This window comes from Bombina bombina, chromosome 2 (assembly GCF_027579735.1).
Source record: "Bombina bombina isolate aBomBom1 chromosome 2, aBomBom1.pri, whole genome shotgun sequence".
In the NCBI taxonomy this organism is placed as follows: Eukaryota; Metazoa; Chordata; class Amphibia; order Anura; family Bombinatoridae; genus Bombina; species Bombina bombina.
The window spans coordinates 1283014679-1283042615 of record NC_069500.1 but is presented as its reverse complement, the minus strand read 5'-3'; the positions used below and the strand labels follow the sequence as shown (position 1 = coordinate 1283042615).

Genomic DNA, 27937 nt, shown 5'->3' with positions numbered 1-27937 from the left:
GAATTGCTTATATGATGGACAAACAGTGTTTCTCATAGAGATATTCATACTGTTACATTGCAACACCGATGTGTAGAATGTAATTAGCAACAGCAGTAGAACAGTGTTAAACATTATGGGGGAAAGTTGGTTACACCATCATGTATGTATGTATTGGGTACTTGTAAAGCATGGCTAATCACCCGTAAGGGTCTCAAGGCGCTGCTCATTTTATCGATCTTGGAAGGATGAGAGGCTGAGTGGACCTCGCCGGGGATCGAACGTGCAACCCTCATCCGGCTTTGTCAAAGTAATAAACTCTATGGGCTCCTTTTATCAAGGTGTAGATGCGGCGTCAGAGCTCTTGCAGTAAAGGTTTGCTAATGCAGCCTGTAACTGCAAGTTAAGAATCATCAAGAGCAGATTTCATAGGCAATTGTTGTGCAATTGTAACGTGTTGCTTGCTCGCCCAAAACCCACGTGAACAGGTTCCCTTGTTAGGAACATTGTTCTCTAGCAAGTTGTACATTGAGGCCTACAAATAACAAAAGTAGCTTGCGTCTACTGTGATGAGATATTATATCAAAAGGTATCTTGTGTTAATACAGCGGTGTTCAGTAAATAGGTATCTTACACCAAAATTGTTGCCAAAATTATAGCAGTCTTTGATAGTAGAAAAATGCTTTTGTGACATATGGCTTGAAATGCTGTGTAAATCATACTTTAAAGGGACATTAATCCCCAAATATTTCTTTCATTATTCAGATAGAGAATACTATTTAAAAAGTTTCCAAATTACTTCTATTATCAAATTTTCTTGCTTCATGATATTCTTTGTTGAAGAGATACCTAGGTAGGTAGTGTGCGCGTGCCTGAAGCACTACATGACAGGAAATAGTGCTGCTATATAGTGCTCTTGGTGATGTACAACATTATCTACCTTTTTAAACAACAAAAATTCTGGTGTTTACTGTCCCTTTAAAAAAATTTGACAACAGAAGTAAATTGGAAAGTTGTTTAAAATTGTGTGCCCTATCTGAATCACAAAATCATTTTTTGTGTGTTTTATGTCCCTTTAAGACATCCCATACATAGGTGTTTTGCTTTCTGCCTATGGCATTCATAAAAAGGACATTAAAGAGATGCAGGGCTGTGTATGAGAAGGAAAGACAGCCACATTACAATATAAGATCTAAAATAGATCCAAAAGATGTTGCATGATTTCTCTCCATGCCGATAAGCTTTTGAATATTTGGCCCAGATAGAGAGACAGATAGAGGAAGAGACCTTGAAGATGTCCTAGGCCTATGACCATTTGGCCAAATACTGTAACCAACTCTTCCATTTTGCTTTAAATCTAATTCTGTGCTTGCAAAACTTTCACTTTCTATGTTTATGTGTATATATATCAAATTTCTTATTACAATTTGATTATTAAAAAAATAAAAACATGATGTGCCATGTATGGGTACAGTATAATTACTATTTGTGGTTCTCCATATATTTTACAGCACTTTTATAATCTAACATGTCTTTCAGACTAATATTGTTTTAAATTAATTTAATATTTTCAAATAATTAGCTAGATTTTATTCCAGCTGAAAATTCAATTAAAACCCCCCAAATATTAATAATGTGCTACTTTATTTAACATATATTCTACTATTTTAGAAGTACTTGCTAGGCATGTGCATAAATTCACTATTCAACATTCGTTACAGAAATGAATGCTGAATACGGATGCGGGGAGTGCCTTTCGGCTATTTTTGATGTCCGGTTTATTAGTGCCAAAATGCAACACACAAATATCTGTGCAGATCCAGACATACGTAGTTCCTGCGACTGTATTCATTTTCTCAATTGCCACCAGACTACCAGCCAATCCCTTTACTGCCTTTGGATTTATTTGCCTCATGGAAGAGGAGATGAAATCAGACAAATTAACAGAGCAATAAATTTCATTCATCATTTCATGTATAATAAAGGAACATCAGTAGATTTGACAATGTTGCACAAACAATATCATTATGATTATGACAAACTATTTGTCAAAGTCAAATGCAACCCCCCCCAAAAAAAAACAAAAACAAATAGAGCTAGGCAGTATTAGATAAAAAAACTAAAACTAAAACTAAAATAAAATAGAGCTAGGCAGTATTAAATAAAAAATTAAAATAAAATAAAAATTTGGAAAGCAACACTAAACCTGATTTTTAAAAAGGCATCATAAAAAAGCTAGTTTGCATAATATATGACTGTAGAAAGCTGAACAGTCTATTTATGGTAAGATGGAAATTGCAGCTTCAAATTATTGTCCAAAATAGATAAAATGTAAGTTCTTCATTGCTTGTGCAGATGTGCTAAATCACATTTTCAAACAGCTGCATAGAGCACATAATATTTTCATCCTATAAAAAAAAAGAGTTGTTGTTAGACTTTGTCTGTTTTTACGTTACAATAAATGTGTTTAATAAACTGCTATTTTACACCTGGAAGGGCTACTAGCCTTTGCACTGCTGAATATTTAGAAGGGATTTTTTGGTGACCTATTGAATATTAAAACCTTAATTCAGCATTAAGAAACAGCAAACAAATTTAGACTTTTCTTAAATATTTTATATTATGGTCTGAATGGTCAGATATTAAAGGGGCAGTATACATCAATTTTCATTTAACTGCATGTAATAGACACTACTGTAAACAATAATATGCACATATACTGATATAAAAATCCAGTGTAAAACCTTTTACAAACTTACTTAGAAGCTCTCAATTTAACACTGTTAATGAGATAAGCCTGGGACACCCACTGAAAGGGGCTAATAGCAGAACTTCTCCGCTCCCCTGCATATGAAAATACCCATTATAGAAACAGAAGCAGTCTGAAGCCTGTATAGCGCAGTATACATTTAAAACTCTGGGGCATGGTTAGGAGCCTGACAATCAGCACAATGTTATTTAAAATAAGAAAAACTATACATACATTTTCCCAAAAACACACCAAGATGGGCTATATAAATGGGTCATCTACAAAACATGTATGCAAAGAAACATCTAGTATATAATGTCCCTTTAATGAGTTAACAATGTCAACTTCAGTTGAAATTACTTCATTCCTTCTATTTTTACAAACTTTTTTTGGTATATGTAATGTTTAAAAGTAATGTGTGTCGCCTGCACTTTTGCCAATTTTCTGTAAACCAGTTTTACATTTGTTATACAATAAACAAATATCTAGTATACAAAAAAAAATTAAAATAATAAAGCGTAAAAACTATTTTTTGCTTACCTGATAAATTAATTTCTTTCATGATGGTGAGAGTCTACAAGTCATCACATATGGACTTAAAGTCCAGTCCTACAGGAGGAGGCAAAAAAACACACACAACAGAGCTTTAATTTCTCCCACTTTCCCTTAGACATACATATGGACAAGAGAAAGAAGAAAATAAATAATTATGAAAGGAAAAGCAGGGTAAAAGAAGTGCAAACTGGTATAGAAAAAAGGGCAGGTATTGTGGACTCTCACCATCATGAAAGAAACTAATTCAATAGGTAAGCACAAAATTTGTTTTCATAAGATGGTGAGTGTCCACGAGCCATCACTCGTGGGATCCTATACCCAAGCTGTGAAGTCCACAAGACCACCATGAAATATAGCATGAGAAATAGTTAAGGCAGGTAGAGGTACTAAATAAGCACTGTGGCCTGCAGAACTTTCCTACCAAAAGCAACCTCAGAATAAATAAATGTCAAAATGGTAGAATTTGGTAAATATATTTATAGTTAACACAGGACCTGCCTTGCAAATATGTTCAATGGAAGTTTTATTTCTAAAAGCCAAAGAGGTAGACTGGTCTGGTAGAATGAACTAAAATGTATTCATGGGGAAACCTTTCAACCACTAGGTTTGCTAAGCAAAACTGCCAAGGTGATTGCAGTTGCTTTCTGTTCCTTTCATGGACCTGAGAAATGGATAACAAAGGTAACAAAGAATTTCTGAATTCTTTAGTTGCTTGAAGATAAAAATTCAAGTTTTGAAATAAGCTCGCTTTAGCATATTTTTTTTGGCACTGGACAGAGAGATGGGACTACAATTTCCTGATTGATGTTTTCACAAGAAACAACATTAGGAATAAAAGAGTAGTTTGTTTTTAAAATGAAATATTAGGTAAAGAGAATCACAAGATAGAGCACACAATTCAGATACTCTTCTGGAAGAGGAAATGGCCAAGAGAAAGTGAACCTTTCAAGGCAACAATTGAATGTCCAGACCATGCATAGGTTCAAACGGCTGAGCCTGAAGAACCCTCTTAAGCAAGTTAAGGTTCCATGGAGGAGAATCAGGCCTGGAAGACTGTAAGGGCAGAAAGTTTACCTTTAAGGGAACTGGCTGTTATACCATTATCACCATCAAGCAAATATTTAAGAATACAAGGGATTATGAGGGCCTGATATTCAAAAGCTCTCCAGTCTGGTGAGATGATCTTCAGTATGGATAGATCCCTAAAAAATGTTAGAAACACACGCCTAGATTTAGAGTTCTGCGTTAGCCATCAAAACCAGCGTTAGGGGGTCCTAACGCTGGCTTTTACCGCCCACTGGTATTTAGAGTCAGTCAGGAAAGGGTCTAACGCTCTCTTTCCAGCCGCGACTTTTCCATACCGCAGATCCCCCTACGCCAATTGCGTATCCTATCTTTTCAATGGGATCTTTCTAACACTAGTATTTAGAGTCTTGGCTGAAGTGAGCGTTAGAAATCTAACGACAAGACTCCAGCCGCAGAGAAAAGCCAGGAGTTAAGAGCTTTCTGGGCTAATGCCGGTTCATAAAGCTCTTAACTACTGTGCTCTAAAGTACACTAACACCCATAAACTACCTATGTACCCCTAAACCGAGGTCCCCCCACATCACCGCCACTCTAATAAAAATGTTTAACCCCTAATCTGCCGACCGCACACTGCCGCAACCCCTACATAATATTTATTAACCCCTAATCTGCCCCCCCCCCAACGTCGCCGCTACCTACCTACAATTATTAACCCCTAATCTGCCGACCGGACCTCACCGCTACTATAATAAATGTATTAACCCCTAAAGCTAAGTCTAAACCTAACCCTAACACCCCCCTAAATTAAATATAATTTTAATCTAACAAAATAAAATAAATCTTATTAAATAAATTATTCCTATTTAAAGCTAAATACTTACCTGTAAAATAAACCCTAATATAGCTACAATATAAATTATAATTATATTGAAGCTATTTTAGGATTAATATTTATTTTACAGGCAACTTTGTATTTATTTTAACCAGGTACAATAGCTATTAAATAGTTAATAACTATTTAATTGCTACCTAGTTAAAATAATTACAAAATTACCTGTAAAATAAATCCTAACCTAAGTTAAAATTAAACCTAACACTACACTATCAATAAATAAATTAAATAAACTATCTACAATTATCTACAATTAAATCAACTAAACTAAATTACAAAAAAAACCCCCACTAAATTACAAAAAAAACAAACACTAAATTACAAAAAATAAAAAAAGATTACAAGAATTTTAAACTAATTACACCTACTCTAAGCCCCCTAAAAAAATAACAAAGCCCCCCAAAATAAAAAAATGCCCTACCCTATTCTAAAATAAAAAGTTTACAGCTCTTTTACCTTACCAGCCCTTAAAAGGGCCTTTTGCGGGGCATGCCCCAAAGAATTCTGCTCTTTTGCCTGTAAAAAAAAACATACAATACCCCCCCCCAACATTACAACCCACCACCCACATACGCCTAATCTAACCCAAACCCCCCTTAAATAAACCTAACACTAAGCCCCTGAAGATCTCCCTACATTGTCTTCACCACGCCGGGTATCACCGATCCGTCCAGAAGAGGGTCCGAAGTCTTCATCGTATCCGGCAAGAAGAGCTCCTCCAGAGGGTCCAAAGTCTTCCTCCTATCCGGGCAGAAGAGGACATCCGGACCGGCAGACATCTTCATCCAAGGGGCATCTTCTATCTTCTTCCATCCGGCGCGGAGCGGGTCCATCTTCAAGCAGCCGACACGGAGCCATCCTTCTTCACCAACGGACTAACGACGAATGAAGTTTCCTTTAAGGGACGTCATCCAAGATGGCGTCCCTCGAATTCCGATTGGCTGATAGGATTCTATCAGCCAATCGGAATTAAGGTAGGAAAAATCTGATTGGCTGATTGAATCAGCCAATCAGATTCAAGTTCAGCCAATCAGATTGAGCTTGCATTCTATTGGCTGATCGGAACAGCCAATAGAATGCAAGCTCAATCTGATTCAGATTGCCAGCAAGCTTTTGAATATCAGGCTCTGAAAGAGTTCCAACTGTAATTCCTTGACTCACACCAGGAATGGAAAGCTTTCCAGACTTTGTGATAAATGTATATTGTAACAGGCATTCTGGCCTGAAACATAGGGGCCGATTTATCAAGTGTCTGGCAGACATGATCCGCTCTAGCAATCATGTCCTCCAGACATTGATAAATGCTGACAGCATAAGCTGTTGGCATTTATCATTGCACAAGCAGTTCTGGTGAACTGCTTGTGCAATGCTGCCCCCTGCAGATTTGCGGCCAATCGGCTACTAGCAGGGGGGTGTCAACCCGATCGTATGAGATCGGGTGGATTGATGTCCGGAGCTTCAGAGGTAGCGGACGAGTTAAGTAGCAGTGGTCTTAAGACCTATGCTTCTTAACTCCTGTTTCCATGGAAATAGGTGTAAATGGCCCCGTTCAGGCCGTGATAAATCGGCCCCAAAGTGTCTATCACTTTATCTGAAAACTCTATCTGAGACAAAATCAGGCATTTAATCACCATGCACTCAAATTGAGAGATTTGAAATCTTGATGGAAGAAAGGACCTGGAGAGAGAAAGTCCTTCCAGAGAGGGAGACACCAAAGCTGGTTTGAGGACATTTGTACCAGATCTGCATATCAAAGTACTGCAAGGTTATGCCAGAGCAATTAGAAACACTGAGGCCCTTTCCTGTTTTATCCTGGCTATTATCTTGGCTAGAAAGACAAAATGAAAAAAGATGTAAATCAGATTGAATGACCATGGAAACACTAGAGCATCTATTATAGTTGCCTGTGGATCTCAAGATGTCACACAATACTGGTAACTTATAATTCAAGCTACAGGACATGATGTCTATGCCTAGACTTTCCCCAACAATTCACAATCGGGCCAAATACCTCCTGATTCAAGGACTGGGTGAAGGTGCTGATGACTGAGGAAGTTCACTTCCCAATTATCCACATTCAATATGTGAATTGCTAATATCATGCAATGATTGAATTCTGCCCAAGTCAAAATACAGGCTACCTATTTAATTGCTTAGGCACCTTGGTGACTGATGTAAGCGACTGCTGTGACATTGTCTCACTGAAACCTTAGAAAAGACTCCTGTCTTAACAGGAGCTAACACTGGAGAACCCTGAAGATTGCACTGAGTTCAAAGATGTTGACCGATAACCTAGCCTCCCAAAGATACCAAACTCCTATTACTTTCTGGAAACCTCAGTCTGTACTACCAACCCAGTAGGCTAGTTTCTGTGGTAATTATTATGAGGCTCCCTGAATCAATTATTCGTAAGTCTATACCAAGTTAGAGAATGTTTTGTCTTGAAGTCTAGATCTTCCGAGGCAGGTTGTTGTAATCTCTATACTATTGCTGCAAAATTTGAAACTGCAAAGAATCTAAGTGGAATCTGGCTAAAGGCACAGCATCTGAAACTGCTGCCCTGAGAAAAACAAACTACTTACATGCATTGAAGCAGTGTAGGACGAAGAGTTTGTTGGAAAAGAGCACAGGACTTCTGCATAATCCTCTTACAAGTCTATGAAATAAATTAAATGACCCTCCTGCACTAAAGATTATATAGTATGAATAGTCTCCATTTTGAAGGTTGGAACTTTCAGAAATTTTTTCAGATTTTTAAGAATCAAGATTGGCCTGTAAGGTAAAGTATGCTGGAGAGATGCGCTAATCCAGACCCTACTTATAGAGCCCCATTCCACGCTAATATGAGGCTTATTGCGGTGGATCCCAGGGTCTGCATTAAAGAAGAATGTCTGTTAGCACGTAGCCTGGGGCTCTAAGAAGAAGAGACGGAATTAGCACTGATCTCCAGCAAGCTAGAGTTAAGTATCTAACGCTACAGGTTAACTTTTTCAACCTGTAGCATTGAAACATTTACATTTGTTTAACCAAAATAATCTAAGAGTTCCATGAATATTCAGTATTCTTTTAATTTAAAACTAAACAAATACTGAATAGTGCAGCTGATGAATTTTCAGGGAACATTATTTCCCCAAATATTGGTTCTAATTTGGTTGAACCAAATTTTTTAGTCCTGCACATGTCTACTATAAATAGACACAGACTCAGCACATAGGTTACAAAGCTGAGCATGGACACACACCCACACCTCCTTCATAGCAAACACATATGAGGTTAAATTATCAGTAAATCCATTCTAAGGGATCAACGTTATGTCCAAGACTTTAGAGGTTTGCACAGAAGGAAGTTCAAAAACTTCTGTAAATGAAATCTCCAGCTTCAGAAATTATTCCGATAATCTGAAAACCTGCTGAGAATGAGGATCAGAGCGAGTACCTACATTTTACTATAAATGTGTAAAAGTGCCCCAAAGTGCGTATTCTATATGTTGTACTATATGCTTAAGTCCAAGTGCTATGTGCATTATGTGTACATACTCATGGGTTATGTGAGTGCAATTACCTAATTACCTCTCAGCACTCACTTTACTGTGCTTACCAATCTGCAGGAGACACACTGACGGATCTGGATCAGGAGTACATAGACAAGGCCAACAGGAGGAGGCTGAAAAAAGAATCCTATTGACACCTTAGGAAGGCTAGTGACAAGCTCTTAGAAGGAGATTTACTCTCACTGCCAGTTGGACTTCCGTACTCCCTCTGTCTTATTCTTGGTTCTCTGAGGAATTGATTGGAGAACCCTTTCAATCAACATTTAGATTAGCACTTTAAATTTCACCATCACTCCTTGCTGGAGGCAACAAATTGACCAAGGAATCCGGGGTTAAGTGGGAGATATTAAAGCTCTGTTGTGTGGGATGTTTTGCCTCCTCTTGTAGGACTGGACTTTAATCCTACATGTGATAACTTTTGAACTCTCACCATCTCATGAAAGAAAACAAGATAAAATTATGGTAACACATTTATAAAACATCAAAGTATCTAACTCATTTTCCAAATCATACAAGATTGAAAGGTGCAATGGTTGATAAATAATTAACATAGGTATTGAATGCAATTGATTGAAATTAAATGTATTGTTAATCATCTTGTAGGCAAAATGTGCTCATAGGCATTTCACTGTAACTGTAATAAAGCTGTGCAGAGGGTTTATTGGTACACGGTTTTGATATGTTAGGTAAGCTATTTTAGGCAGGGTTTTTTTTTACCATTGAATAGCATTTATAAAATTAGCAAATTGACAAATACATTTAATTATGAAATTGTCACCCTCTCCTCTGAAATAGATATGCAAAAAGCCCTGGTTTTCTCAGTGGACTCATTATAAGAAACCTATCGTGGAAATGTAGGAGCAAGCATGAAGAACCTCTGCTCATGCGCTTTGTTCACCAAGTGACTTCATTACAAACGTCACATATTTTACAGTGCTTGACACTGCAGTGTCTAACACTGGAACAGAATCACCTTGGTAAGTATATGGCTTCATCCCCCTAAAATTACAAGCATTAGTTAAACTAATAACCTCCAAGCTGATTTGAGCATGTGTTAATTGTGGCAAACTTGGAAATCCCCTATGGGTTTTGTTGCCATTCAACAAGCATAAAAATGATTTGCATATTTCAATTTTATTTGATTGTGCATTCTTATATATATTATGAGAAAAATAATTTTTTTAGTAGGCTGTTAAATTAGCTCAAAAGAAAGGATTTACTTTAACTTGTGCTATCTTTTATGAACACATGGCAGGTTTCATGACCAGCATTGTAATACTTTCATATTCCTTTAATTACAACCGGATTACAACTTGGGAAAATGAAACATCCAAATGTTATGTCTGTTTTACTTTATACTAGCGCTAAGATGGAGGAGGAAGGCATCTGCATCTGCAAATGTATATGTACTATATCTATGTATTCGTTTCAAATTGAAGTCTTTGTAATCAAAGCTATATTTTTTATTTGTGAAACATTGTACTAAGATAACACGAACAAGAAAAATATATACATATCATTTTTCAAAAATATCACATTTCACAGAAAACTGTCAACCAAGGTAAATGTTCTATTACTTCAGTTTTTAAAACAAAAAATATAATAACATTATGATGTATCTACTTCATTAATAATAAAAATCTTCAACGCAAATACGTAAAATCATAATAATCTCTTGATAATATAAGAATTGAATACTTACTTTTTGGCAGCTCTCTATGAATTCATCTATTGTCACCACTCCATCTTTATTTATATCCATTTTCTGTAGTAATGAAACAAAATGTTTATATATTTTAATCTTCAACAAATTATATTTAAGCCCTTTAAAAAATATCATACCTGAAAAAATGTTTCCACGTGTTGTTTTGGTGTTTCTTCCCTAACTACGGGGTAAGTGTATTTTCCCATCATATCATAAATTGCTTTCATTATGTCAAGCATTTCCTGGAAAACAAAGTAACTTCTAAATATGCAACACATTTTATAATGGATTTAATTGATTTATATTTCTTTTATCAAGTTTAAAAATAAAAGTATATGTAATAATCTAATTTATTAGATATTAAGAAAACATTTGTCAGCAACATTTAGCAAATTTATTTTGACATACAATACCAACAAAATCAACTGGTAGAATAGATTTAAAAATTCAATAGTTATTGTATTTTCAGTATTATATTGCCTGTACAGCTCGAATACTATTTGAATATGTAAAATAAAAGGAAAATGTATACACTTTAAAATGAGTTGCTTATTATTGATATCTTCTGTTATCAGTTAAAATTAGTTATCATAATAATCTGCCTATCATTGACATAAACTGTTTGTTTTCCTGTCCATAATTTTTATTGAAATACTGTTTTACCTTGTAGCTTTAAAACTTTGGCAGGTTCTTTATAACAAGGGCCTTTTTTTTAATTCTTTATGTTCTAGAGCTAAAACAACGTCCATAAAAAAATGTAATGTATATATATATATATGTCAGTAAAGAAAGGGTTTTTTTGATGTGAGCTGTACCAAGGTATAGGTCACACTGGAGGCGCAAAGATTGTATTAACACCTAAACGAGATAAGCAGCTGGGGTGAACAGAGCAGTATGGTCACACTACCCTTGCAAATGAACAAACCGAATTTTATGAGCAAAGAAAGAATTGTTCACTTCACAGCGCTAATCTCACCAAATATCGTGTACTATTACGGTACACCTAATGTAACAAATTTAATTGCATTAATGTATTCAAACAATGATTCCGTAAACAGTGTACATCGCTATAATGTATATATACACTAGGAGAATGATCCGTCTAATTAAATATTAGCTGTTAATGTTATGTGGATAATAGAAAGAGAAAATCTATAGTTCACAAATATGTTGATCGAGTCTATAACATGCAGGATTAGTTCTATCTTCAGAAAGTAAGCAATCAACCTTGCAAGCATGAAATTACAGCAAACCCCAGAATGGTTTCACAGGCTACTCACAATAGGTGACCTCAATCAAATGAGGTAAGGAACGGGCGTTGTTAATGTGTCCGGTCCCAGCACTGATTCTCAAGTAGCGGGCTTAGGGTCCTGAGCGTTGTCCCTTGAAGATTCTCTGTTTGTCCGGTACTCCAATGTTGTTGTCCGCAACCGGTCTGGATGTCTTTAATAACTCCAACGTGTTATGTAAAGGGAACAAACACGGCACATAGCATAATACTGTTTTAAAAATAGTACGAATTTATTTGCAGCACAAAAATGGTACTCACAAACGGGACCTCAGTTTGTATGAGGTATCAATACAGCATCACAATAAAAAGGACAGTCGTCCCACACTATGATAAAAGATTCCACTTCGATCGTAAGTGTTAAGCATAAAAAATCTATAAGGATGAGCAGCCAGATTCAACACTCAGCCTTACGCGTTTCAAAGTTTAAAACTTCTTCCTCAGAGGCATTGTTGAATCTGGTCTGTTGTAGCCATTTTAAAAACTCCCGCTTAGCGGGGAGGGTGGGTGTGTGAACCGGCTGCTCATTCATTGGTCCATTATGTTACACCCCTGTTATCATCCGGGGTATTGTTCAGTGTAAATACAATCGTACACGGCTTAAGATCGAATAATGTTGCTGTGACGCTGTTTGGGAATATCTAATATAATGTACTGTGGATCTAGCCATAAATACATTTATTATAATTAAATGTTTTGTGTTCAGATGTGTCGTATATTAGAACCGGAGCCTTTATTAGAACCCGAGCCTACATGTATATACAAATAATTAAAGGGACCTTTGTGATATTCTGGAGAATTAATTGTCTGATCAGGTATCCAATTTTTTCTATCACTATAATTATTTGTTAGAATACTAAAGTGTCTCAAAAGATGTTTTGCTTGCGTTGATATATATAAAAAACTCTAAACAGAATTAGTTTCCTCCTTATTTGAGCGAGGATGGATGAAAGTAATCTCTTCTCCTCAATTGACTCACTTGAAAAGGGGATTTGTTTAACAAATTATAATACCAATAGTTTTAAACAGTAAAAAACCCTTATATGTTGTCTATTTTCATTAGTTATATACAATGATTGTATATTATCTATATCATCTGTAATTGATCTCCAAAGATTTTGTGGATACTTTAGTTTGTTTTGTTTTTACTTCAAACATAATCTGTAAGTATCATATAAGTAAATATATATATATGTATATATGGGAAACAGTCCCTAAACCATAATTTCTAAAATATAAAGTATATAAGAAAAAATTATTATTCTGTATATGTATCCATACACCCACATCTGTATATGAGTGAAAGAATACATATATCTATATACAAACCAGCAGCAATGCTGTATATACTTTTTATGGACCCTGAAATTATATATTCCATAAATTCTAATGTTTGATGTTATAGAAATGCTACAATATCTACATCTTTATTGAGTCCTCCTGGATGCAAGGTGCTAAAAGCATGTATCCAGTATGTTTCTCTTTGTCTTAATACTCTGACTCTATCACCCCCACTCTGATTTTGTGGGATATGTTCAAGGATCGTTCCTTTTAAACATTTTGGATCCTTCTGATGGTGTTTTCGGTAGTGGTCTGAAAGGTTATGTCCTGTAAAACCAGCTTCAATATTTTTTATGTGCTCTAATAATCTAGTTTTATAGACTCTTTTGGACCTCCCGATGTACTGGAGTCCACAGCTGCATTCTAATAGATAAACACAAAACTCACTTTTACAGTTCGTTAGAGTGTTTATTTTGCAGCTTTTATTATTAGATTTAGATTGGACCACATGTGTTGGTTTGTTCTTATTATATGCATGTGCACAGCCTTCGCAATTTTTGCGGTTGCATTTATAAAACCCTTGGCTGTTACTTTCTAACCAGGTTTTTTGATGATTTTTCTTTTTAAGTTTGCTGGGGGCAAGAATGTTTTTTAGAGATTTATTTTTTCTGAAAGTTACTGTAGGACAATCCCCTAAATACTTCTTTAAGAACTTGTCCTGTTTTAGGACCGGCCAATGTTTTTTTAAAATTTGTTTAATTTCATGGGAGGCCTCATTGAATGTAGTAATGAAACCTGGATCTCTTGTTCTTCTCTTAGTATTCTTAATATTTTCTATACTCTTAATTTCTCGTATTCCATCCTGATTTTTTAATAAAATATCTTCCCTTTTTAAATCTCTAGCCTTTGTATATGCCGTATCTATGATCTTTGCATTATAGTTTTTACTTATAAATTGCTGTTTTAATAGAATAGATTCCTTATCATAGTCTTCCAATTTCGAGCAGTTTCTTCTCAGTCTCTGAAACTGACCGAAGGGGATATTCTGAACCCAAGACTTATGATGTCCACTGTCAGCAGGAAGGTAACCGTTACTATCGGTTTCTTTTCTGTACAGTTTTGTTAGTATCCTGTCTTCTTCGTGGAAGAGTACAAGATCCAGAAATTCTATTTCCTGAGAATTTGTTTTGTGTGTGAAGGACAGATTCTGGGAGGATTCTATATGGGATTCTGGGAGGATCAATGTATTCACAATAACAACCGATTTAAGGATAATATTGTGTGGTGGGGCAGATTCATTGACGATATTATACTCATTTGGAAGGGTAGTGAAGAATCTATCAATGAATTTGTTAACTTTGCAAACGATAACACGATGAATCTGTCCTTCACACACAAAACAAATTCTCAGGAAATAGAATTTCTGGATCTTGTACTCTTCCACGAAGAAGACAGGATACTAACAAAACTGTACAGAAAAGAAACCGATAGTAACGGTTACCTTCCTGCTGACAGTGGACATCATAAGTCTTGGGTTCAGAATATCCCCTTCGGTCAGTTTCAGAGACTGAGAAGAAACTGCTCGAAATTGGAAGACTATGATAAGGAATCTATTCTATTAAAACAGCAATTTATAAGTAAAAACTATAATGCAAAGATCATAGATACGGCATATACAAAGGCTAGAGATTTAAAAAGGGAAGATCTCTTATTAAAAAATCAGGATGGAATACGAGAAATTAAGAGTATAGAAAATATTAAGAATACTAAGAGAAGAACAAGAGATCCAGGTTTCATTACTACATTCAATGAGGCCTCCCATGAAATTAAACAAATTTTAAAAAAACATTGGCCGGTCCTAAAACAGGACAAGTTCTTAAAGAAGAATTTAGGGGATTGTCCTACAGTAACTTTCAGAAAAAATAAATCTCTAAAAAACATTCTTGCCCCCAGCAAACTTAAAAAGAAAAATCATCAAAAAACCTGGTTAGAAAGTAACAGCCAAGGGTTTTATAAATGCAACCGCAAAAATTGCGAAGGCTGTGCACATGCATATAATAAGAACAAACCAACACATGTGGTCCAATCTAAATCTAATAATAAAAGCTGCAAAATAAATACTCTAACGAACTGTAAAAGTGAGTTTTGTGTTTATCTATTAGAATGCAGCTGTGGACTCCAGTACATCGGGAGGTCCAAAAGAGTCTATAAAACTAGATTATTAGAGCACATAAAAAATATTGAAGCTGGTTTTACAGGACATAACCTTTCAGACCACTACCGAAAACACCATCAGAAGGATCCAAAATGTTTAAAAGGAACGATCCTTGAACATATCCCACAAAATCAGAGTGGGGGTGATAGAGTCAGAGTATTAAGACAAAGAGAAACATACTGGATACATGCTTTTAACACCTTGCATCCAGGAGGACTCAATAAAGATGTAGATATTGTAGCATTTCTATAACATCAAACATTAGAATTTATGGAATATATAAATTCAGGGTCCATAAAAAGTATATACAGAATTGCTGCTGGTTTGTATATAGATATATGTATTCTTTCACTCATATACAGATGTGGGTGTATGGATACATATACAGAATAATAATTTTTTCTTATATACTTTATATTTTAGAAATTATGGTTTAGGGACTGTTTCCCATATATACATATATATATATTTACTTATATGATACTTACAGATTATGTTTGAGGTAAAAACAAAACAAACTAAAGTATCCACAAAATCTTTGGAGATCAATTACAGATGATATAGATAATATACAATCATTGTATATAACTAATGAAAATAGACAACATATAAGGGTTTTTTACTGTTTAAAATTATTGGTATTATAATTTGTTAAACAAATCCCCTTTTCAAGTGAGTCAATTGAGGAGAAGAGATTACTTTCATCCATCCTCGCTCAAATAAGGAGGAAACTAATTCTGTTTAGAGTTTTTTTATATATATCAACGCAAGCAAAACATCTTTTGAGACACTTTAGTATTCTAACAAATAATTATAGTGATAGAAAAAATTGGATACCTGATCAGACAATTAATTCTCCAGAATATCACAAAGGTCCCTTTAATTATTTGTATATACATGTAGGCTCGGGTTCTAATATAGGCTCCGGTTCTAATATACGATACATCTGAACACAAAACATTTAATTATAATAAATGTATTTATGGCTAGATCCACAGTACATTATATTAGATATTCCCAAACAGCATCACAGCAAAATTATTCGATCTTAAGCCGTGTACGATTGTATTTACACTGAACAATACCCCGGATGATAACAGGGGTGTAACATAATGGACCAATGAATGAGCAGCCGGTTCACACACCCACCCTCCCCGCTAAGCGGGAGTTTTTAAAATGGCTACAACAGACCAGATTCAACAATGCCTCTGAGGAAGAAGTTTTAAACTTTGAAACGCGTAAGGCTGAGTGTTGAATCTGGCTGCTCATCCTTATAGATTTTTTATGCTTAACACTTACGATCGAAGTGGAATCTTTTATCATAGTGTGGGACGACTGTCCTTTTTATTGTGATGCTGTATTGATACCTCATACAAACTGAGGTCCCGTTTGTGAGTACCATTTTTGTGCTGCAAATAAATTCGTACTATTTTTAAAACAGTATTATGGTATGTGCCGTTTTTGTTCCCTTTACATAACACGTTGGAGTTATTAAAGACATCCAGACCGGTTGCGGACAACAACATTGGAGTACCGGACAAACAGAGAATCTTCAAGGGACAACGCTCAGGACCCTAAGCCCGCTACTTGAGAATCAGTGCTGGGACCGGACACATTAACAACGCCCGTTCCTTACCTCATTTGATTGAGGTCACCTATTGTGAGTAGCCTGTGAAACCATTCTGGGGATTGCTGTAATTTCATGCTTGCAAGGTTGATCGCTTACTTTCTGAAGATAGAACTAATCCTGCATGTTATAGACTCGATCAACATATTTGTGAACTATAGATTTTCTCTTTCTATTATCCACATAACATTAACAGCTAATATTTAATTAGACGGATCATTCTCCTAGTGTATATATACATTATAGCGATGTACACTGTTTACGGAATCATTGTTTGAATACATTAATGCAATTAAATTTGTTACATTAGGTGTACCGTAATAGTACACGATATTTGGTGAGATTAGCGCTGTGAAGTGAACAATTCTTTCTTTGCTCATATATATATATATATATATATATATATATATATATATATATATTATAAAAATATATAAAAAATAATAGAAATAAAATATACCTAATTCTACTCTTTTCAGTAGCATATATTTTGTATTTAGAATTGGGGAAGCCTGTTTAATGGAACATACAGCATTACTATCACCACGGCTAGTCCTAATTTCCATAAAAATATCTTTGTATGGCAAACTCCGTTTGAATCATGTTTTCCATAACATTCTTCATATCTCATGGGCAATGTTCAAGCCACACAGTTGTTTCTTGATTAGTTTATTACCTGCTAAAAAATATTACTCTTTCTACGTCTTACATCTTGTGAATTTGACTCTGCTCTATCCTATTTTACTTCCTTATTGGGTTAATCTGTCCCAAGGAGTTTTTAAAATGTGATTTGTATCATTATAAAATGTAATTAATTTTCCAACCATCGTTTAAAATCCACAATCATAATTAAGTCAAAAGTGGACATCATTGATATGTCACAGCTACAAATCTATCTACTTATTGCGCTTTGATGCATGATAAACAATTGAATAAAAATGTTTCACTCTTCTCCCAATCATCATGTGTAACATACTCTATATTATTTAACCATCAACTACTCTCGGTTACCATTTATTAGTAAACTTTATATAAGCACAATATGTAAGTCTGAAATGAGCATTTTGCTTATCTTTTTTCTTTTCTTCATTGTCTAATTCCAACCGTTGTGGAAAGTATTCTTAACAGCTAGTGAGTATTACTACAACAGTATTAGTTAAACACAAGTATGCATTTCCTGCTTATTTTAACTCAAAGGAGACCCATAACTATATTAAGAAATTAGGCTATTTGTAAAACAGCAGATACACACTAATCAGTCTGCAATGCAAGCGCTTGCATGGTGCATGTAGAGAATTCAATATGACTTTATCCTCTGAGATCAACTTTGAGGGCCCAGAAAAGGGTCCAGTTATAGATAAACTTACGGCGAGATTACGAGTTTTGCGTTAGCCTTAAAAAGCAGCGTTAAGGGGTCCTAACGCTGCTTTTTATCTAACGCTGATATTACAAGTTTGGCAGGTACAGGTGTACCGCTCACTTTTATTCCGCGACTCGAGGCTGCCGCAAATCCCCTTACGTCAATTGCCTATCCTATCTTTTCTATGGGATTTGCCTAACGCCGGTATTACAAGTCTTGGAAGAAGTGAGCGGTAAACCCTCTCCTGGCAAGACTCCTACCGCATTTAAAAGTCAGTAGTTAAGAGTTTTATGGGCTAACGCCGGAACATAAAACTCTTAACTAAAGTGCTAACAAGTACACTAACACCCATAAACTACCTATTAACCCCTAAACCGAGGCCCCCCCCCACATCGCAAACACTATAATAAATATTTTTAACCCCTAATCTGCCGACCGGACATCGCCAACACCTACATTATACTTATGAACCCCTAATCTGCTGCCCCTAACATCGCTGCAACCTACATTATAGTTATTAACCCCTAATCTGCCGCCCCCAATGTTGCCACAACCTAACTACACTTATTAACACCTAATCTGCCAACCGGACATAGCCGCTACTTTAATAAATGTATTAACCCCTAAACCGCTGCATTCCCGCCTCGCAAACACTAGTTAACTTTTATTAAACCCTAATCTGCCTGCCCTAACATAGCCGACACCTACTTACATTTATTAACCCCTAATCTGCCACCCCCAATGTCGCCGCTACTATAATAAAGTTATTAACCCCTAAACCTAAGTCTAACCCTAACCCTAACACCCCCCTAATTTAAATATAATTTAAATACATCTAAATAAAATAAATACAATTAAATAAATTATTCCTATTTAAAACTAAATACTTACCTGTAAAATAAACCATAAGATAGCTACAATATAATTAATAATTACATTGTAGCTATCTTATGATTTATTTTTATTTTACTGGCAACTTTGTATTTATTTTAACTAGGTTCAATAGTTATTAAATAGTTATTAACTATTTAATAACTACCTAGCTAAAATAAGTACAAAATTACCTGCAAAATAAATCCTAACCTAAGTTACAATTACACCTACACTATCATTACACTACACTATCATTAAATAAATTACCTAAACTACCTACAATTAATTACAATTAAATACAATAAAGTAAATTACGGAAAAAAAACAAACACTAAATTACGAGAAAAAAAAGATTTTTTTTTTACAGAAAATAAAAAAAATAATACAAGAAGTTTAAACTTTTGCTGGGCATTGCCCCAAAGTAATCAGCTCTTTTACCTGTAAAAAAAAAGAATACAATACCCCCCCAACATTACAACCCACCACCCACACACCCCTACTCTAAAACCCACCCAATCCCCCCTTAATAAAACCTAACACTACCCCATTGAAGATCACCCTACCTTGAGCCGTCTTCACCCAGCCGGGCACCATTGGTCATCCGAACCGTCCAGAAGTCTTCATCTGATGGGCCAGAAGAGGACATCCAGACCGGCAGAAGTCTTCATCCTATCCGGGCAGAAGAGGGCCGGGAGAAGGCTTCATCCAAGCGGCATCTGCTATCTTCATCCATCCGACAAGGAGCGACTCCATCTTGAAGACATCTGGCGCATAGCATCCTTCCATCAAAATGAACTAATGAAGAATGACGGTTCCTTTAAATGACGTCATCCAAGATGGTAATAGAATGCGAGGTCAATTCTATTGGCTGATCCAATCAGCCAATCGGATTGAACTTCAATCCGATTGGCTGATAGCATCAACCAATCAGATTTTTCCTACCTTAATTCCGATTGGCTGATAGAATCCTATCAGCCAATTGGAATTCGAGGGACGCCATCTTGGATGACGTAATTTAAAGGAACCGTCATTCGTCGTTAGTTCGTCGTGCTGGAAGGATGCTCGGCGCCGGATGTCTTCAAGATGGAGTCGCTCCTCATCGGATGGATGAAGATAGAAGATGCCGCTTGGATAAAGCCTACTCCCAAGTCCGGATGTCCTCTTCTGCCCGGATAGGATGAAGACTTCTGCCGGTCTGGATGTCCTCTTCTGGCCCATAGGATGAAGACTTCTGGACGGATCGGATGACCAATGGTGCCCGGCTGGGTGAAGACGGCTCAAGGTAGGGTGATCTTCATTGGGGTAGTGTTAAGTTTTATTAAGGGGGGATTGGGTGGGTTTTAGAGTATGGGGGTGTGGGTGGTGGGTTGTAATGTTGGGGGGTATTGTATTCTTTTTTTTACAGGTAAAAGAGCTGATTACTTTGGGGCAATGCCCCGCAAAAGGCCCTTTTAAGGGGGCTATTTGTAATTTAGTATAGGGTAGGGCTTTTTATTATTTGGGGGGCGGGGGTTAATTTATTAGGGGGCCTAGATTAGGTGTAATTAGTTTAAACTTCTTGTAATTTTTTTATTTTCTGTAATTTTTTTCTTCATAATTTAGTGTTTTTTTTTTCATAATTTAGTTTATTGAATTTAATTGTAATTAATTGTAGATAGTTTAGGTAATTAGTTTAATGATAGTGTAGTGTTAGGTGTAATTGTAACTTAGGTTAGGATTCATTTTATAATTTTGTACTTATTTTAACTAGGTAGTTATTAAATAGTTAATAACTATTTAATAACTATTGTACCTAGTTAAAATAAATACAAAGTTGCCTGTAAAATAAATATAAATAATAAGATAGCTACAATGTAACTATTAGTTATATTGTAGCTATCTTATGGTTTATTTTACAGGTAAGTATTTAGTTTTAAATAGGAATAATTTATTTAATTGTAGATATTATATTTAGATGTATTTAAATTATATTTAAATTAGGGGGGTGTTAGGGTTAGGGTTAGACAGGTTTAGGGGTTAAAAACTTTATTATAGTAGCGGCGACATTGGGGGTGGCAGATTAGGGGTTAATAAATATAAGTAGGTGTCAGCAATGTTAGGGCAGGCAGATTAGGGTTTAATAAAAACACAATTTATGCTTACCTGATAAATTTATTTCTCTTGTGGTGTATCCAGTCCACGGATCATCCATTACTTGTGGGATATTCTCATTCCCAACAGGAAGTTGCAAGAGGACACCCACAGCAGAGCTGTAATATAGCTCCTCCCCTAACTGTCATAGCCAGTCATTCGACCGAAAACAAGCCGAGAAAGGAGGAACCATAGGTTGTAGTGGTTACTGTAGTTTAAATTTAAAAATTACCTGCCTTAAAATGACAGGACGGGCCGTGGACTGAATACACCACAAGAGAAATAAATTTATCAGGTAAGCATAAATTGTGTTTTCTCTTGTAAGGTGTATCCAGTCCACGGATCATCCATTACTTGTGGGTACCAATACCAAAGCTAAAGTACACGGATGAAGGGAGGGACAAGGCAGGAACTTAAATGGAAGGAACCACTGCCTGTAAAACCTTTCTCCCAAATATAGCCTCCGAAGAAGCAAAAGTATCAAATTTGTAAAATTTTGAAAAAGTATGAAGCGAAGACCAAGTCGCCCCCTTGCAAATCTGTTCAACAGAAGCCTAATTTTTAAAGGCCCAAGTGGAAGCCACAGCTCTAGTGGAATGAGCTGTAATCCTTTCAGGAGGCTGCTGTCCAGCAGTCTCATAGGCTAAGCGGATTAAGCTTCTTAGCCAAAAAGAAAAAGAGGTTGCCAAAGCCTTTTGACCTCTCCTCTGTCCAGAGTAGACAACAAACAAAGCAGATGTTTGACGAAAATCTTTAGTAGCTTGTAAGTAAAACTTTAAAGCACAGACCACGTCCAGATTGTGTAACAAGGATGGAATATTGATATTCTTGTTAGATACCACCTTAGGTAAGAACCCAGGTTTGGTACGCAGGACTACCTTATCCGTATGAAAAATCAGATATCAGATAAGGAGAATCACATTGTAAGGCAGATAGCTCAGAGACTCTACGAGCCGAGGAAATAGCTACCAAAAAAAAAAAAAAAAAGAACTTTCCAAGATAAGTTTGATATCTATGGAATGAAGAGGTTCAAACGGAACTCCTTGAAGAACCTTAAGAACCAAGTTTAAGCTCCATGGTGGAGCAACAGGTTTAAACACAGGCTTGATTCAAACTAAAGCCTGACAAAATGCCTGAACGTCTGGAACATCTGCCAGACGCTAGTGCAAAAGAATAAACAGAGCAAAAATCTGTCCCTTTAAGAAACTAGCTGACAATCCTTTTTCCAAACCTTCTTGGAGAAAAGATAAAATCCTAGGAATCCTGACCTTACTCCATGAGTAACCCTTGGATTCACACCAATAAAGATATCTACGCCATACCTTAGGGTAAATTTTCCTGGTGACAGGCTTTCGTGCCTGTATTAAGGTATCAATAACTGACTCGGAGAAGCCACGCTTTGATAAAATCAAGCATTCAATCTCCAGGCAGTCAGCCTCAGAGAAATTAGATTTGGATGGTTGAAAGGACCCTGAAGTAGAAGGTCCTGTCTCAGAGGCAGAGACCATGGTGGAAAGGATGACATGTCCACTAGATCTGCATACCAGGTCCTGCATGGCCACGCAGGTGCTATCAGAATCACTGATGCTCTCTCCTGCTTGATCTTGGCAATCAGTCGAGGGAGCAGAGGAAACGGTGGAAACACATAAGCCAGGTTGAAAGACCAGGCTGCTGCTAGAGTATCTATCAGTGTCGCCTTGGGATCCCTGGACCTGGATCCGTAACACGGAAGCTTGGCGTTCTGGCTAGACGCCATGAGATCCAGTTCTGGTTTGCCCCAACTGAGAATCAGTTGTGCAAATACCTCCGGATGGAGTTCCCACTCTCCCGGATGAAAAGTCTGATGACTTAGAAAATCCGCCTCCCAGTGCTCTACACCTGGGATATGGATAGCTGATAGGTGGCAAGAGTGAATCTCTGCCCAGTGAATTATTTTTGAAACTTCTAACATCTCTAGGGAACTTCTTGTTCCCCCTCGATGGTTGATGTAAGCTACAGTCGTGATGTTGACCGACTGAAATCTGATGTACCTCAGAGTTGGTAACTGAGGCCAAACCTGAAGAGCCTTGAATATCACTCTTAGTTCCAGAATATTTATTGGAAGGAGAGACTCCTCCTGAGTCCACGATCCCTGAGCCTTCAGGGAGTTCCAGACTGCACCCCAACCTAGAAGGCTGGCATTTGTTGTTACAATAGTCCAATCTGGCCTGCGAAGGTCATACCTTTGGACAGATGGACCCGAGATAGCCACCAGGGAAGAGGATCCCTGGTCTCTTGGTCCAGATTCAGTTGAGGGGCCAAATCTGTGTAATCCCCGCTCCACTGACTGAGCCTGCATAGTTGCAGCGGTCTGAGATGTAAGCGTGCAAACGGCACTATGTCCATTGCCGCTACCATTAAGCCGATTACTTCCATACAGTGAGCCACCAAAGGGCACGGAATGGAATGAAGAACCCGACAGGAATTTAGAAGCTTTGATAACCTGGACTCCGTCAAGGTAAATTTTCATTTCTATAGAATCTATCAGAGTCCCTAGAAAAGAAACTCTTGTGAGTGGGGATAGAGAACACTTTTCCTCGTTCACTTTCCACCCATGCGACCTCAGAAATGCCAGTACTACGTCCATATGAGACTTGGCAATTTGGAAGTTTGACGCCTGTATCAGGATGTCGTCTAAATAAGGGGCTACTGCTATGCCCCGCGGCCTTAGGACCGCCAAAAGCGACCCTAGAACCTTTGTAAAGATTCTTGGGGCTGTAGCTAATCCAAAGGGAAGAGCTACAACTGGTAATGCCTGTCTTGAAAGGCAAACCTGAGAAACCGATGATGATCTTTGTGTATCGGAATGTGAAGATAAGCATCCTTTAGATCCACTGTAGTCATATATTGACCCTCCTGGATCAGTGGTAGGATGGTACGAATAGTTTCCATCTTGAACGATGGAACTTTGAGGAATTTGTTTAAGATCTTTAGATCCAAAATCGGTCTGAAGGTTCCCCTCTTTTTTGGGAACCACAAACAGATTTGAGTAAAAACCCTGTTCCTCCTTTGGAACTGGATAGATCACTCCCATAACTAGGAGGTCTCGTACACAGTGTAAGAATGCCTCACTCTTTATCTGGTTTGCAGATAATTGTGAAAGGTGAAATCTCCCTTTTGGGGGGAAGCTTTGAAGTCCAGAAGATATCCCTGGGATATAATTTCCAATGCCCAGGGATCCTGAACATCTCTTGCCCACGCCTGGGCGAAGAGTGAAAGTCTGCCCCCTACTAGATCCGTTACCGGATAGGGGGTCATTCCTTCATGCTGTCTTAGAGGCAGCAGCAGGCTTTTTGACCTGATTACCTTTTTTCCAGGTCTGGTTTGGTCTCCAGACCGTCTTGGATTGAGCAAAAGTTCCCTCTTGTTTATTATTAGAGGAAGTTAATGCCGCACCTGCCTTGAAGTTTCGAAAGGCACGAAAATTAGACTGTTTGGCCCTATATTTGGACCTGTCCTGAGGAAGGGCACAACCTTTTCCTCCCGTGATATCTGCAATAATCTCCTTCAAACCAGGCCCGAATAGGGTCTGCCTATTGAAGGGAATGTTAAGTAGCTTAGATTTTAAAGTCACGTCAGCTGACCATGATTTAAGCCATAGCGCTCTGCGCGCCTGTATAGCAAAACCAGAATTCTTAGCCGTTAGTTTATTCAAATGAACATTGGCATCAGAAATAAAATAATTGGCTAGCTTAAGTGCTCTAAGTTTGCCAAGTATGTCATCCAATGGAGTCTCTACCTGTAAAGCCTCTTCCAGAGACTCAAACCAGTACGCCGCAGCAGCAGTGACAGGGGCAATGCATGCAATGGGCTGTAGGATAAAACCTTGTTGAATAAATATTTTCTTAAGGTAACCTTCTAATTTTTTATCCATTGGCTCTAAAAAAGCACAACTGTCCTCGACAGGGATAGTAGTACGCTTTGCTAGAGTAGAAACTGCTCCCTCCACCTTAGGGACTGTCTGCCATAAGTCCCGTGTGGTTGCGTCTATTGGAAAACATTTTTCTAAAAATAGGAGGGGAAGAGAACGGCACACCTGGTCTATCCCATTCCTTATTAATAATTTCTGTAAACCTTTTAGGTATTGGAAAAACATCAGTACACACCGGCACTGCAAAGCATTTATCCAGTCTACAAAATTTCTCTGGCACTGCAATGGTATCACAGTCATTCAGAGCAGCTAAAACCTCCCTAAGTAACACACGGAGGTGTTCAAGCTTAAATTTAAATGTAGAAATATTAGAATCAGGTATCTTTCCTGAGTCATTAACATCACCCACTGACTGAAGCTCTCCTTCCTCAGCTTCTGCATATTGTGAGGCAGTATCAGACATGGTTCTTAAAGCGTCAGTATGCTCTGCATTTTGTCTCACCCCAGAGCTATCTCGCTAACCTCTAAGTTCAGGTAGTCTGGCTAATACCGCTGACAGTGTATTATCCATGACTGCCGCCATGTCTTGTAAAGTAAACGCTATGGGCGCCCTAGATGTACTTGGCGCCATTTGAGCGTGAGTCCCTTGGGCGGGAGTCAAAGGGTCTGACACGTGGGGAGAGTTAGTCGGCATAACTTTCCCCTCGTCAGATTCCTCTGGTGATAATTTTTTTTAAAACAGAAAATGATCTTTATTGCATAAAATGAAATCAGTACATTTGGTACACATTTTTTTTTTTTTAACAGTCACAACCAACTGCCACAGCAAGCTGTGGTCCTACCTTCCCCAATAAACGACTTTGGAAAGCCTTTGAGCCCTTTATAGATGTCCTATAGCATACAGGGGACTCCTGAGGGAAGCTGGATGTCACAGTTTGTAATTTTAACTGCACCAACTGTAACTTTTATACTATAACAGTGGAAAGCCTCAGTAAAACTGTTTATAATCAAAATTTAAGCCAGCCATTTGGAAAAAAACTAGGCCCCAATAACGTTTTATCACCAATGCATATATAAAAACGATTAAACATGCCAGCAAACGTTTATATTGCAATATCATAAGGGTATTACCCCTGGGAGTAAGCATGATACCAGTCATTATTAAATCACTGTATTCAGGCTTAACTTACATTAATCCGGTATCAGCAGCATTTTCTAGTGTTTTCCATCTCTAGAAAAAATTATAACTGCACATACCTGATAGCAGAATAAACTGCACGCCATTCTCTTGCTGAAGTTACCTCATCTGTGTAATCCCCTCAGACATATGTGAGAATAGCAATGGATCTTAGTTACAACCTGCTAAGATCATAGAAACCTCAGGCAGATTCTTCTTCTATTTACTGCCTGAGATAAAATAGCACAACTCCGGTACTATTTAAAAATAACAAACTTTTGATTGAAGAAAATAAACTAACTATATTTAACCACTCTCTCCTACAACATCCTAGCTTGTTGAGAGTTGCAAGAGAATGACTGGCTATGACAGTTAGGGGAGGAGCTATATTACAGCTCTGCTGTGGGTGTCCTCTTGCAACTTCCTGTTGGGAATGAGAATAAATACCACAAGTAATGGATGATCCGTGGACTGGATACCCCTTACAAGAGAAAATTAACTAGTATTTGCGAGGCGGGAGAGCGGCGGTTTAGGAGTTAATATATTTATTAAAGTAGCGGCGATGTCTGGTCAGCAGATTAGGGGTTAATAAGTGTAGTTAGGTTGTGGCGACGTTGGAGGCGGCAGATTAGGGGTTAAAAAATATAATGTAGGTGTTGGCGATGTTGGGGGCAGCAGATTAGGGGTTCATAAGTATAATGTAGGTGGCGGAGGTGTCCGGAGCGGCAGATTAGGGGTTAATAGTATAATGTAGGTGGTGACGATGTGGGGGGCGGTGGATTAGGGGTTAATAAGTATAAGATTAGGGGTGTTTAGACTCGGGGTTCATGTTAGGGTGTTAGGTGCAGACATAAAATTAATTTCCCCATAGGAAACAATGGGGCTGTGTTAGAAGCTGGACGCTGCTTTTTTGCAGGTGTTAGTTTTTTTTTTTCAGGCAGCTCAGCCCCATTGTTTCCTATGGGGAAATTGTGCACGAGCACGTTTTAGCCAGCTTACCGCTACCGTAAGCAACGCTGGTATTACAGTGAGAAGTGGAGCTAAATTTGCTCAACGCTCACTTTTCTGAGGCTAACGCAGCCATTCAGAAAACTTGTAATACCAGCGTTGTTTAAAGTGAGTGCTGGAAAAAAAAAGGCTCGTTAGCAACGCAAGTCTTTACCGACAAAACTCGTAATCTGGCAGTTAGTATGCTAGGGGTCAATAGCACCATTTCTTTTTACAGTGTACTTTTATGTGTCAAATGGCTCATTCCTTTTTCTAAAATATACATTATATGGCCAAAAGTATGTGGACACCCATACTTATTGTTGAGTTCAGGTGTTTTAACTACATCCATTGCATAAAATCTAGCACATATACATGAAACCTCCATAGACAAACATTGGCACTACAATGGGCTGCACTGAAGAGCTTAGTGACTTTAAACATAGCATTGTCATAGGATGCTTTTCAGCAAGAAGTTATATACTAACTTAATATATACACTGGTGTATAGTAGATTATACAATATTTATTTGTGATAATAAAATAAAACAACTCGTGTAGATGAGTATATAGCTAAAATATGGTAAACTAATACCTAAAAATAGAAGCAGAACGCAATTTAAGAATTATAGC

At 37.2% G+C, this 27937-nt stretch overlaps 1 protein-coding gene across 1 annotated transcript in view; it reads right to left on the bottom strand.

Annotated features, from left to right (window-relative positions):
* Positions 1–1865: 1865 nt before the first annotated feature.
* The window catches only part of KCNIP4 (potassium voltage-gated channel interacting protein 4), a 763323-nt gene continuing 737251 nt past the window's right edge, over positions 1866–27937 (bottom strand). Inside the window, exons 7-9 of the mRNA XM_053704096.1 lie at positions 10594–10698; positions 10454–10516; positions 1866–2387 (exon numbers count right to left, since the gene is read on the bottom strand). Of these exons, the coding sequence (XP_053560071.1) occupies positions 2340–2387; positions 10454–10516; positions 10594–10698 (216 nt within the window). The 3' untranslated portion in view covers positions 1866–2339. The remainder of the gene's footprint in view (positions 2388–10453; positions 10517–10593; positions 10699–27937) is intronic.